General features: G+C 39.5%; 1 protein-coding gene across 1 annotated transcript in view; it reads right to left on the minus strand.

Annotated features, from left to right (window-relative positions):
* The window catches only part of plpp4 (phospholipid phosphatase 4), a 50,443-nt gene that overhangs the window by 21,966 nt on the left and 13,284 nt on the right, over window positions 1-15,193 (minus strand). The window contains exon 2 of the mRNA XM_085297422.1: window positions 346-454. Coding sequence (XP_085153548.1) covers window positions 346-454 — 109 coding nt within the window. The remainder of the gene's footprint in view (window positions 1-345; window positions 455-15,193) is intronic.

Below are 15,193 nucleotides of genomic sequence, written 5' to 3' on the forward strand. Positions count from 1 at the left end.
ATCGATGCTGGATAAAAACGGCAGGTTATCTGTTCAGTGCTTCCAGCAAGAGGCAGAGAAAAATTACTTTCCATCCATGCTGCATCGGCTAGAAATTCATCTTAACAGAGGACCACCTACGGCTGTCCAAAACAGATATTTACATTGCTGCGCTAAGCACCACAGTTCTTTAAAGCTGTTTTCGTATTTGTTACCAGGATTCAGGCCTCAGCTCATCAGTAAAAATACAACCATGTGCAGAAATGATGCAGAAATTGTTAAACATGGAAACAACGCAAAAATTACCAAGTGCTTAGTGCCAAGTCTGACATAAGAGGAATGCATAGTTAAACAGGCAGTACTTACGAACATGACCCTCTTGGGAATGTGGTCTGACTCAACTAGAGGATTCTTGTAGAGCCAAAGCTCCTCTGGTTGAATCACTCTCTCAAAGGGCTCCAGAAACTCTGTAAATCTGTGGCAGGGAATAAATGCACATTGATCAGTAACTAACACTTTATGCACAAGTAATAAAAAAGTACAATTTGAGAGATTGCATGACTTTTTAATATGTGCAAAGTACTTCCAGAAAAAGAAGACCCTGTCGTTCTTCTGCAAAAGTAACCACAACTGAGTCCATGTGAGCAGGACGTCTTTACCCAAGATCAACTACTTTGTGGTCCCACGGCAAAGAGTGTAACGGGCACGCTGGTCCACCGTGTCCATTTCATGCTTTGCCTCTCCAACACACACTTGTTGAGTGGGAGCAAATTAGCATGCCCCTACTTCCTCCAGTCTTCTTGGGCCACCCAGTGATCTGTCAGGCGCGACCTTGTTCTCTGTCATTTCAACAAGGTCTTTTTGTCAATGCACTGCAACACGCTTCAAGCTCCTCAGTTCTGCAAGTGAGCTCCAAGAGACCTCAATTAAAAGTGTTTTTTAAACAAGGACTTCAATAAATCCATCCATTCAATTAATGACTTTAAATCGGCAACATCAGCAGATGTTTTAATTAAGCTGAATAGATTTTAACCCTCCACCCCCTCAACAAAAAGTTTAATATGATTAAACTTGTAGCAGTTCTTGGATTTAACAGGCCAACCTCCAGATGAACTGATGCAGCATAGGAAGAAATACCAAGTGAATAATGTTCTCCTCCACAATGTGGGCCCTTCAGCAAAGCATTTATCTACTCCAATAGACATGCTCATTGTCCAGCGGCAGAAATTGGAGAATATTGTGGATCTCGTTCAGCTCTTCGGCGAGAATTTAACTGTGGAAAGTTAAAAAGGCCATTGGGCTCATGTGTCTTCGGTAAACATTGGCTACATAAGAAGGATAAACAACAAATTTTCTTATTTTCACAGGGAAAACAATTACAGAATTTTAATCTCTCAAGGACACATGCAGCACGTTACACACTGGGCCAAGTCTATTTGCTGGTCGGCTCATAATAATGTCTCCTGATGTTTTTGCAAAGGAGCAGCCTAATCAGTACTTGCTCATTTTACACCTTGCTGGGCCCGTGCGCATGATTCACTTCAGCGGCATTACATTCACGGTATGTGGTTCACAATATATTATGCTGTGCTAATGACACGCAATATGCTTCATAAATTACTCAATTTTCCCAGCTTGTATTCTCTTTAACTCTGTTGTTCAGGTATCGGTGACTGGAAATATAATTTTACTCCCCGGGGATTAAAAGCAGAGCAGTATAGACACACAGTCAAGTGAAGAAACCCCCCCCAACTCACCTTAGATACAGACACAAATATACGAACTGAACCTCCATTAGGAGCGCACGCGGCGCTCTTGGATCATTAAATACTGCAATGATCTACCTGTCGCTCTGTAAAGCTTATCTTGCATCCAGTCATTACATTCTTAATGAGTTTTAGGCACACGCTCCCTGAAGATAGCGACACATATTTTCTTTCATGGGTCATGTTAGAATGCACAGCATGCACAGACTTGCTCTGGTGTGTAATCACTTCTTTATATGGGTCCATTAAAGTTTGCTGTTCCACATATAATAATAATAATAATATTAACCTTATACTAACTTTGCATGCTCCTGCCAAATGCATTCATTAGGTTTGTATGGATGTGAAGACTAAGAGTGGTTTGAGATTTGTAACATATCTTAATATGAACAATTTAGAGTCATGTTTTATTTTATGATTTTAAATTACATATGTGTTATGAATTTAAAGAAAGCAGACGCATATGTATGTATGTTTTTAAGGGATGAAAATAAGCTGGAACAAGCTCAGTACTGTAGTTGCATCTCTCTCTCTGCAGGTTTTGTAACTCTCATTTTCATTGTGTAACTTCAAAGATCCCATAATGAGATTTTAAGCATTATTATACCAGCAAGTAATAATTTGTTATATGACGTAATGTACTGGAGTAATGGTGTTCTTAGCAGAGAATGAAGTCACATTTCCTCTGTGTGAGATAGTGCAAGCTTCTCTTTCCAGTGTTTTGTTAGCCAGTCTAATTACTCTTGCACATAAATGTGTGCGAGTCTCCTTCTTCGAATTAGTCACAGACAGGCAGATAGAACTTAAGAAAAACGTAGGCATCAACTTTTAGCTGGACTGCTTAATACTACCTGTCTTGGATGGGCAAAAAAAACAAAAAACCTAAAGATTGTTTTTAGTTAATGCAAAGAGAAACAGGGTATTTTAAACCAGGACAAAAAATGGTTAATGCATTAAGGCTCATAAAAAATCTTCTTTTGTTTCAGTTAGTTTTTGTTATTATTGCTCCAACCCTGCTAGTCACATGACACACTTTTTGGGAAAGATCTCAGGAAGAAGCCCAGAATACTTGCTTTCTGTTTAGCTGCTTTGGTTTGCTGTAACAGGTAACAGACATTGGTGTACACTCTGTCTGCAAATATTGGCTAACTGCTTACTGTGCTAACCCATGAACACATAAAATGCAAACTGTAAACAAAAATTGTTTACCTTCAAAGTAAAACCTTTTGAAACATGTTGGTTGCAACACTAAGACACATATTTTACTTTGAAGGTGAGCAATCTCCTGTTCCAGTTTATGATACACTTTGCAGAGAAGCTGTTGTCTTCCATGCAAACTACACGTCACCGCTAGTGACCAAATCAATGACAAGGAGTTTTTTGGTGCTCCACCCACTTTGCAACCAACTTCACCTGGTGATTTTGGTTCCATACCACTCTCCAACCAGCTGGGGAATAAAAAATGTGTTCCTTGCAACCAGAGGTGGCCGAGGACTGAGGCCTAAAGGAATCTCAATATTGAACCTGTTGATGGTGCTAGAGTGCTCAGACATGAAACTTGGTCTGATTTCCATTCTTATGTTTTCCACTATCACTAATCAGTGTGTCAAATTGCAGAACTTTTAACCATATGCTTTAGGACTATCATAGACAGAAGAAGACAGATGATGAAGAATAGAAGAAGGCGATGGTGAATAAAAACAATATGGATGCTTGTGAAGTTTTGCCACTCGGTCCCCAGTAATAACTTGACTGAGTTGCATCCGTATTCTGAAACAACGGACAATGGCCGACTCAGTTTTATTATGGCATTGTATTTTCATTGCATTTTTTCCTCTCTCTTCAGTGGAAATGATTGCTTTCATAAGCTCGAAATCAAATGCCTTTTGGACATGTAATATTCCTCTTTCTTTTGGAGAATTTGTATCAAATCTCTTCTAACAAATCAATGCTGCCCACACCGGATTTCCTTTGGCCTGAAATTCAGATTGAATTTTTTGCCTCATCTTTTTCTTTGTTTCCCCAAGTGATAAAATTTATTTAAATGTGAAATTCCAATGTAGTTTATGTGCACTTTAAGGCTCTAGGCTCCAAAAGTCAAACACAGAATTCATTCTTCTTTCTGAGGATAGAAGTACCTGGAAATTAATTTCACCTTTATTGTAATTTACAGACTGCAGCGAACACATTTACAAGGTGGTGATGGAAGGTCTTTTCTGTGTTTGATAAAGGAAGGGCCATGCTGATCGCATCAAGAGACAATGCGGAGAAAAAAAAAGTCCTCAGTATGTCATCCAGGAAAATATCTGCAGGCAAACTGATTCATAAAGTTGTGAAAGAACTGTGGAGAGGGGTGGTGGGCTGCGTCAAAGATAGAATTGGCACATTCAGATGGTCAAAATGTCTGAAAGGTCTGAATTATGGCCTTTTTATTTATTTATTTCTTGTTAAATGCTCATCTTTATTCTGCTCACTGCAAGAAGATCAAACAGGCACTGCAAATGACCACAGGACCTGAAGCTATAGGAGGAGACACAGAGAAAAAAGCAGCAGAGGAGCAGTGACAAAAAAGGCCACCACATCAGGAAATGCACCACAAAAAGTTTTCTATAAAAGCAGACTCATCAAGGCTCCGCTGAGCCCACCGACATAATCTCTGGCAAGAATAGACAGCTAAGTGCCCATAAAGAGGAGGCACAGCAAATGCCCTGAACTCAGCACCGCCTGCTGGCTGCCTGGGGAGTACTTCATTTTGTTTTATCAGCTTCTGTTTACCCTCTGTAGGAGCAGTATTGAGCAAAGTGATAAACGTCTCTACAGGGGCCAAAGCATAATAGATTAAGCCAACAACAGACCTCAAGGTGAATATGTAAAGGTAACTATTGTTGGCAACAAACCTTTAAGAAAGATTTAATGGAGGCGGTTAGTCTGATTTTTCTGCAAATTGTGCAATTGTATAGGGCCATTTAGGCTGAGTGGAGACAAGGTATGCTACTAATGTCTACATTATTTTTTCTTTTTGCGATGAAATTTGCCTCGTGCCCATTCTTCATCGTTAAAGCTCTGCATTTGGGCCAATTTATCACCACCGGCTCCTATCCATCTCTCCTTGATGCATATCCCAAATCTGATGAGCGCAGCCACAGCTAAAGAAATGAAGCAAAATTATTTCCCAACATCTGCTCTTCCTCTATCGTGCTGAAACAATTGGGAGATTTAGCATACAACAGCAGAAAGAACAATATGAGCGTCTTATTCGAAAGCGCTTGATTTACAATGCACTGTGGGCAGAATCGTGGCCTCGGGAATACATTCTTCTGCTGCGCCACTGTGACAGAAAGTGATTTAGAGAAAAAAAAGTAATGGAATTGTTCCTTAATTAGTTATGCAGTGAAGCAATAAGGCACACAGAAGAGCCAAATGGCTTAGTTGGATAAACTTCAGGCAAGTTTCCATTGTCATTTCTAAAAGAAGAGACACAGTGTGAAATGTAAATAAAATCACAGTGATTTGCAAATTAATTTAACCCAACATTTAATTGAGAATAATATAAAGACAGCAAAACAAATTTTGAAAATTTTAACTTTTAACTTAGTTGAATGTATGAAAAATGCCAAAGACAACCCATTTTGACAGGTATAGCAATGCATTTTTGCACCAAGTTAATTCCCAAAGAGCTATGAGTGGAAACTTTGGCATATCTCTGCATGGTGTGCAGTGTCTCCTTAAAAAATTTGAGGAAACTGGACGTGTGAAAGACAAAAGAAGACGTGGCAGGCCTAAAACACTATCTCCAGCAGATAAATAGTATCTGAAAGTCTGTGCTTAAGAATTATGAAAGACAAGTCTTACTCAACAGGTCTGACTGCAATCTAGAGCTCATGAAAAGAAACATTTTCTCAACTACAGTGTTTGGTCTCCTTGGTTGTCAGATTGCTGGCATCGGATAAAAAATAACAAAAACGTCTGTTTCAACATTCGATATGTGTCCTTGGATCCTTTAATGTAAGACAGGGTTTAAATATTCTGTAAGTTATTACATTTTTCTAATTAATTTTATACAAAGCTCCAGCTTTTCTGGAAGTTGAGTTGCAAGTTTGAAAGTAATCTTCCAGCTAAACGTCTATGTGTGTGTGTGTGTGTGTGTGTGTGTGTGTGTGTGTGTGTGTGTGTGTGAGTGAGTGAGTGAGTGAGTGAGTGAGAGAGAGAGAGAGAGAGAGAGAGAGAGAGACTGTGTTTGTATACTAACTTATCACAGATACATCCAACAGAAGCTGAGAATTTTCATCAGTCCTGATTTCATTATTTTTGCAAGCAGGGGTTTGCTTACTGTAGCTTGACTAAACTGCCCAGAGCCCTTATTAGACTACAGTCACACAGGTGACTGTCTACAGGTGCTGGAGGCAGCAGAGCAACACTTACACTACACAGCTCACTTTCTGTGGCAGACAGAGTGTGTGACCTTCATCTCTCAAGGGGAAAGGAAAATATCAGGGAGCCTTACAATCTCCATGACACAGAGTTCAAAGCACAGTACAAGTGTCTCGTCTGGTGTTTTAGAGTTAACTCCCAAGCAAGTTCCTTCCTTCCTAAGTGGGCTTAAGCTGCTGTCCTCATTTTGCTGTGCTTTGCACTGAAGTTGTTCTCAGCTACAATGCAATATGTGATGCAATCCGGGGACACATTCATAAAGATGCAGGCATTTTGTCAGGTCATTCACATTTGATTGCATCTGCACTCTCAGGAGGTGCACATTTGGCAATCAGCTAAGCAACTAAGAGCTAGTTGTGTGTGTAGTGAAGGGACTGAGGTAGGAGAGTGCGGGGCTGACCATCTGCCACATTTGGGACAGGATTCGAAATTACTTTTCCCACCAGAGGTAGGCAATCATTACTGCCCTTCCTCTCGGTCTGATGCCACCACATGCACCCCCCCCCCCCCACACTACTTATTACTCCAGTCATTTAAACATAGAGGAGGCAGCTATTCAAAAATGAACTTCTGAGATTTACAAGCTATTAGGATCAGAGGTTATGTCAGACCCCACCCTTCACTATTTAGTGAATTTGATTGACTTCTGGTAAACTCCTATTCATTTTCGCTGCACAATATCAAATGCAAATTGAGAATCAGGGCAGTTCAATGAATCTCAATGGTCAGCAGTGAACGTGAAGAGCGGGGGCTTCATTGTGTTTTATCAATAAAAATGTGTACTGATAGAAGAGAGGAAGGGCTATGCAAGGGAGGAATAATAAGTGCTATGATGGGAGAGAATAGAAGAGAAGAGTCTGCTGGCTTTCTGATCTCTGGCTGAGTTATGTCCCAGTGGTTTGCTGGCACACACGTGGGCTGTTTTGGAATGACTTCCTTCAAGCATGCTGCTCCGATAGATCTCTATATTGTCTCAGCTGACTACAGCACAGTTTAAAAGGAATAACTGAGCAATAATGCACAGACTAGATTTAGAAATGTTAAGAATATGGTTGCAAAAAAAAAAACTTTTTGCTTACAGCTTTTTGGTAATTGGAAGACTTTATTAAATTCTTTGGTTCGGTTCAACTCAGGCATAGAAGTGTATCTAATGACTTCTTAAAGTGGGTCAAAAACACTTTCCCCCCCCCTGTTAGAAATAGAGTGAATGAGTAAGCTGAGAGCTGAATGAGATGAATGGTATGCAGATCTGTGAAATGTGCTTTGGCGATGTTTTAACCTACAAAAGTAGAATTTGTAATGATTGATGGCTGAGAGTCACAGTGGGTGAGCCTGGATTTATCACAAATCCACAACTTACACACACTCAACACTGCTGAAAGGGAAAAGACGAGTACGGGTTTTTGCTTAAGTTACAAATTTTTATTCCACATAGGAGAGAAAAAAAATCCTGTCTCTGCTATTCCAGCAAAATCAAATCTAACTCCTCTGGCACAGCTGGATTCAAATAAGACAACCGGGTATCTGTAATTTCATATAGCGCTGCTGATGATGGAATTGGATTAGCGCTGGTTCACAGTGGAGAAAGAGCGAAGCTGAACGACAAACTGAGGATACATTCTTGATTTAATTATGCAAATTTTATTTCATTTATTACCAGGGCCTGCAGACCACAGCACAGCAATCCTGTCTTGATACTTAACACGTGCTTGTATGTGTGTGTGTGTGTGTGTGTGTGTGTGTATGTGTGTGTGTGTGTGTGTGTGTGTGTGTGTGTGTGTGTGTGTGTGTGTGTGTGTGTGTGTGTGTGTGTGTGACTGTTGCTCACTGACCGAAGGCTGGAAGATAATTGCACTCTTTCAAAAGAGAAGTTTAAATCAGGCTAGCAGCGATCTACCTGGCAAAATTCTGTTGGATATAATGATATTTGAGGCTGCATATTTATTTTTTTAGGCTGCAAAGAGACCAGACAGCAGGGAAACAAGTGGAAACAGAAGGCATTAAGCTTGGAGGCGAGGCTGTGTGACCGGCTATGGCAGGGGGTTTAAAGGCTGGAGTTTGGAGACAGAATTGAAGCTTGGGAAAGTCTTGAGCTGAGGCAACGTTGTGCCTCTGAGCGAAAAAGTTCTTTAACCTTTTCCAGCAAAACAGTCACAGCTTGAGTTTGGATTGGATACACATGACTAAATCATACAACAAAGGTCGTACACCTGCTATGGGGAAAATCACCCTTAATAATATTAATATAGCCATCAGAAGTTCCTATAGAGCCAACTCCATGACTGGCATTAACACTGTCACCTGAATTTCCAAGACATACTAAAAAATTCCAAGTGGCTTCTTTATTTTGCAAGTCTGAATTTGGTGTGGACAATAAGTGTCACATGCCCTCTCTTTCTGTGTCTGTGATACTGGTTACAGTCAGGGCTTTGGCCAGACGTGTCGAGAATGCATAGCATCAGTCCTGTCACAGGCAGGGAAGAGAGGAGGGGAGCAAAATAGATGCTGAGTGACACTGAGCTAGCGCTGCCTTCCCTGGAGGAATCCCGTCTGAAGTTGGCTAAAGAAACAGAAAATCCTTCACTTGTCACACAAAACCCTGGTGGGGGATACAGTGGAAAACTAGGTCCTTTTTTTTTTAATTACCCATTGAAGCTGGCTAAATTAAGAGGGTGCATTGAAAAGCTGAGGGCTGGCTTAGTAACACTGAAGGTGTCTGTTCACGATAAAAGCCCCACAGACACTTTTGGAAAGGTCAGAGCCTCACATCTGAGGCAGGTATTAGGAAATGCAGCCATATGAAGCTGGCAGGACATCACCAAAGGGACACGAAGGAAGCATGGTGGGGTGGGGGCACATGGTGAGATAAGAGTACCAACCCACAATAGGAAGGAGAAGAGCGAGGCTGCCATGTACTGAATATTTGCCAGAAAGCTTTGCACAGGCTCAACAGGTCCAAAGCTTATATTCACTGAGCATGCTGAGTAAATGCATCAACTTTAACACCCCACTGGTGTTAACTCATCATATTAGTTGAGCTCTCTCTCTCTCCATTGTGCAGAGAAAATTGCCACACTCAGTGCTCCCACATAAAACAGTAGCAACAAGGAGCTGTTCTACAATAAAATGCTGTCGCCTGAATTTCTGACGCACGCAGCTTGTCAACGGCTTTTAATTCCACACATTTCAATGATGGCTTCACTATAACACAGGAATGAAGCAACAGGCATCAGCCTATAAAATTTTTAAAAAAAGTTTAACACATTGGGATATATAATAATAATAATAATAATAATAATAATAATAATAATAATAATAACTCCTTTAAACCTAACTACACATCTGTAATCCAATTGATTTAATCCATACAATATGTAATGCAGGTGTAACTACTACGACTGTTAGACAAACAACAGAAATATCCATGTACTACTACTACGATATGTAACAGGCTATTGTTCTTCAAGGAAATGATAAAATTCCCAAAAGCTCTGCTATGTAAGCAGGGGCCTGTCCAATATATTTTTAAAATTGGATTCTAAATTTCAACGGAAGTCAGTGAAAGGATGCAAGGATAGATATAATATGTGACCGCCAGCTAGATTTTGTTAGCAGCCTTGCCGCTGTGCTACGCACCAATTGGTGACAAGCTTTGGAGGACTGAGAGATGCACGGGAAGAGTGAATTGTAATGATCAAAGTGGGAGAAAATCAAAGTGTGTACTAAAAGATGGTTGAATGACAGTAAAGGTTTGATTTTCGCAGTATTTGAAAGATCAAGGAGACAAGACTGGGTGACCTTATCCTGTGTCAACATTGAAGCTACCAGCTGTTTGCTCATCATCTCAGATCATTCAAGTCATTTAAAGGGGAACTCTCGAAGCTTTTAGAAAGCAATTATTTAACAAAGAACACTAGTGGACTAGTTGACCAATCTTTGCTATTGTCACTAGTCGGTACCAAACACACTAGATGTTTAAACTAACCATTTTACTTTTTAATTGATGCCCAGTGCAGTTAAATTGTTGTGTTCTAAATGCTATGCATCCACCGGCCACCAGATGGCGCATCAATGTTGAGAAATACCATAAATCTGTAAATTTACACCTTTTCTGTTTGTTAACACTGTAACTGTTAGTTCTTTAAAAGGCGAAAGGACGGGCCCTCACGCTCTGTTAGTGATAGGGTGAGGTGTTCAATCTACCAGGAGGGGCTCGAAGTAGGGCTGTATTTATATCGTACAACGGCAGGTTAAGCAGCATGAATCATTATTGAAGAATGCAATTAATTGTTTCAAATGCCTTTATTTAGAGAGTTTTTGACATTTTCCAGTAAACAGTTCTCCAGTTTAAGTTGATAGCAGCATCTTTCTAAATTTTAGACTAGTTGGTTAGTTTATTTTTTTCCCCTTTGTTTAGTCTTTGAAGAAATTAGTCACCCAGGAATATCCCTACTAACAGCCACAATGCTTAACAGGCAAAGCATCAAGAAGCAAAAAGATGTGTGACCATCAATGTTATACAGTCTTTTTGTTCATACCAATATCTTTAATGATGAGTTAAAGATATTCTCCCTTTAAACAGGCTCTGGTTCCAGGCTCTGTTAAATACAAAAGATTTGATTTGTGGAAATGGAGGTGGTATACACAGCAGTGCATAATGATTAACATGCACTACTATGAATAAAAACGTCGGCCACACCTTTGAGTTCAGGTGTTTTCACTTCCACTGTCACAGGCAGAATCAAACTGCCTTTACAGACGTGTGTCAAAAAATGGGTCGTTCTAAAGAGCTCACTGAATTTGATTGGGGTGCTGTGATAGCCGGAGCCCCACTGTTGCAACACATCAGTAATTTCACTTTCTGAAATTACTTCCTTCCAAGATATTCTACATTATTATTAGTGTGGTATTATTGCAAAGATTAAGAGTTTAGGAGCGACAGCAACTCAGTCAAAAAATTGGCAGACCACATAAAATTATAGAGTGAAAAGTGCAGCACTCAAAACATCCTCTGGCATCGACATCAGCACAAAAACCGTGCACCAGGAGCTTCATGGTAGAGTTTTCCACGGCTGAGAAGCTCCTTTAAGTGTAACATGTAAAGTGTAACTATATACATATGTGGCTGAGTAAGTATTTTTCAATAAACAGTGGGGTACTGCTGGCCTTAACGTAGTAACCATAAGTTTTATTGTTTAAACTTCAAAGAATATGTTTAGAAATAACATATTTCCACTATGTTGACAAAATGTTCTTCTTTTTAAGCCACTTGCTACTGGTGATTCTTCAAAATCGCTGCTCTAGAAAGAAGTGTAATTCTAGCCAACATTACTTAATGCTTATCTTTGATGTTTCAGAAAGACTGACATGAAAATAACCTTTTAAACTTAATGTGGGACAGAAGGACAGCAGGAAGAGTGAAAAATGAGTACATGAGAGGGACAGCTCAGGTCGAGCGTTTTAGAGATAAAGATAGGGTGGCAAAGCTGAGATGGTTTGGACATGTGTAGAGGAGGGATAGTGGGAATATTGTGGAAAAAATGATATGAATATAGAGCTGCAACTGTGGAGAAAAAGAGGAAGAGCACAGAGGAGATTCGTGGATATAGTGAAGAAGGACCTGTAAAGGGTTGGTGTGACAAAAGAGGACGGGGTTAGATGGAGGCAGATGATCCACTGTGGCAACCACTAAAGGGAACAACCCAAAGAAGAAGAAAAAGACCGATGGCTGCCAGGGAGTCTTTGTAACTTTGTTACATTAATGAAAAAAACCCTAGCCCTTAATTTGGCCCTAAAAAGAAAAAGAATCTAATCTAATAAAATTCATATCTAATGTACATCTAATAGATTTTTATCCAAGCAACTCTCACTACAGTTCTATATAATTATCCTGTGACCTTTGGTTAAACCACAGCCACTGATGGGTGAATGTACATAGGAATTACGTGAGTGTATTTATCAGCCAACCTTGAAATGTTTTAATATAAAAGGTTTCACTGCATTCTTCTTTGAATCTATACAGACACATCATGAATTTAGCAGGCTGAATAGCTGCCATTGGCAATCACCTCAGAAGTTAATAAGTTTTGTGCTTAGTTCAGACAATTTGTTAGGTGTGTGTGTGTGTGTGTGTGTGTGTGTGTGTGTGTGTGTGTGTGTGTGTGTGTGTGTGTGTGTGTGTGTGTGTGTGTGTGTGTGTGTGTGTGCGCAGAGCTTATTAAGTTAAGCATAAAGGTAACCATGCTTGGAGCATTAGAGAAAAAGACAAGGGAAAAGGGAGGGAGGTGGAAAGAATTCGACAGAAATCGCTCACACAGATTGGACACAGATGTGGGATTGGAACACACAGCTGACATTTATCCCTGTTGTCATGCTTATTGGTTATTGTAGTAAATGTTAAAGTTGACAGCAACATGAAGGAGAGTGCAGCTTTTTTGCTCATTCAAAGGAAGAGTGAGTGTACAAAACCCTTGCAAATACCACTCAGTGTGAAAGCATCGGGAGATGAGGTCCACTGCTTGTACAAACATGGATACACACACACAGAGGGATGCCGCATTTTTATGGATCTGAAGGATAATAATGATACATCTCCTATCTGTGAAGTCTATATATTCAGTGTTATCACACTGTAATACTTTTACTTTGCTTTCTCAGATTTGTTTAATAGTATTTCGTGGGTATTTTTGTTGTTGTTTTCTGTTGTGAATCTTATCTTCAATGTGATTTTCTTTCCACTTCAGAAAAATGACTTTGTTTTTCATTTTCTTGAAGATTGTTATTGTGGAGACCCTGAATAATATATCATGTGCAGATCTGAAAAGTGAAACCAATGAAGAAAAATGCTTTCGTTCTAGTGGCGAGCGGGATTGTGACTCCACTTGTTGCAAAAAGAAGTCTGACAATATAAAAATCTATGGATTATTTATTTGTTAATTTAATAAACATTTGTCCCAGGACTTAGTGAATACAACATGATTTTGTAATTATGGTCCCGATTAGTGTCAAGAAGGATGACATGCTTGGGAGGGGCAAATTCAAGTTCCTGTTGTATGAGTTTGAGGAGCCCAGCTGTAGTCAGACCATCCATCTGTCATCATGTCCACTTTCAAAACAACGAGATGCTAAGCTTGAGGCTTCAAATCAGGAGCTGTTGAAATAGCTCCATCCATCTTTTATTTAGAATCAATGGCCACGTACAAGAAAATGGAGTCACTTCATTTTTCTTTAATTTCCAAACAATAGCTGTGGGTTCCTACTCGCATTCAGGAGTTAATCATTAATCCTAGTGAAAGGTTTTCTTTCCTCTAGTCAATGAAACTCTGATAAGGAGAAGCTAGGGCGAACACAGTGTTATTGACCGAAATGCCTTTTATACTGGCCATTGACGATGCTATTTTTAAACAAAAATGTGAAAGTAAGGGTTGGATTTCCTTGCTTACAACAATTGAGTGGAAATCAATATGAATCCTATCCAACCATCCAGGATTGAAACAAAGCCCATGACACACCTTGAGCAATATAATCAAGAGAAGTGGGAACAAGACACAGCTGAAACTGTAACTGAATGGAGAATCACATTACAAAGAGGAGGCAAGAAAAAAGTTAACACAAGGAATCAAATATTAATAACCCACAAGAACACAAAAACTTAAAAACATACATTCTAGTGCTGTCAGCGTTAATGTGTTAAAACGGGCTAATCCGCATTAACGCGCTAACGCAGATCAATCCGTGTAAGGGTAAGGGGTTACACACGTTAACGCTGTCATAATGTTTAACACGATTAAATATTTTAACACAATCAACCCATCTGGAGCACAGAATGGACAAACTTTGGACAAACTGCCCGAAATGCGTTGACAGAGACATTTCAGGGATTTTGAGTCAGTCTGCGCTCCAGATGGGTTAAATGTTCATCACATCAGTCGCGATGACGCGTTAACACCGACTAACCCCTTACACGGATTGATCTGCGTTAACACGCTAATGTGTATTAGCACGTTTTAGCACGTTAATGCATTAACCCTGACAGCACTAATAAATTCTAAATAAAATTACTAAATTACTTACCTGAATTACCAGAAATACAAAACAAAAGGAAGCTAAACCCCAAAATATAAACACTTCAAATGGCAAAAAAAACCCAAACCCACAGGACATTTCATATTGTGCATTAATAAGGCTATTAAAGACAGCGAAGCAAACAGGGAGTGAGAGAGATGCTGATCAAGCATGACTGCACACACACACCAAGTCTGGAGAAGCACTCTACACTCTAATCAGCCAAAATAATTGGAGCCACTGGTGGGCTTACTCTGGCCTTTAACTGCTGTCTTTTGTTTGGATGTCATTTCAGATGTACTTTCATTCTAAATAATTATATTAAATTATTTTGATCTTAGGTTGCATTGATGTGTATTACAGATACATGTAGGTGTGTTAGGGTTAAAGAACCCTGGCTTTCTGCATCCTGGTTCACTGGCATTAATCATTAAAACATCTTTGATTACTAGTACCTGTAATTGTAGGTCCTGTTTTGACAAACAGAATATCAGAAGAGTTAAAAAGGCTAAGTTCTTAGGTTTGGCAACAATATTCAGTTCCTACACTTCATGATGGTTGAACTACTGTATGTATATGAAAATGCCACCTTAATTTAGCTACTGAATATACTGGAAACACAGAGGTCAGAACTTCATACACATTCAGTCTCACTAATTAGAGTCAAGGACAATTCAATCAAGCTGTCTTTAACCTCAAAGTCTTGTGACAAGGTCTAATCAGCATAATTAATTGAACTGAAGCACCTTGGTGTGCAGCATTTACACATTAAAAGGTTAAGTTAGACTGAGCTTGAGTCTGTTGACAGCTGGATGATAAATTGCATGTGATTTTTAGCGTAGCTGTCTCGATCCAGTCATTATCGATTAGTCCTATCACCTTTACAACAGAATTATAAACCAGTATCTGTGGGTATCCTGTAATTCTGCGATATAATAATAAGAGGGACTGTC

The sequence above is a fragment of the Mchenga conophoros genome, linkage group LG13, assembly GCF_057382185.1.
Source record: "Mchenga conophoros isolate Kocher_MC1m ecotype Shallow Benthic linkage group LG13, M_conophoros_male_GT1.1, whole genome shotgun sequence".
NCBI classification, from domain to species: Eukaryota; Metazoa; Chordata; class Actinopteri; order Cichliformes; family Cichlidae; genus Mchenga; species Mchenga conophoros.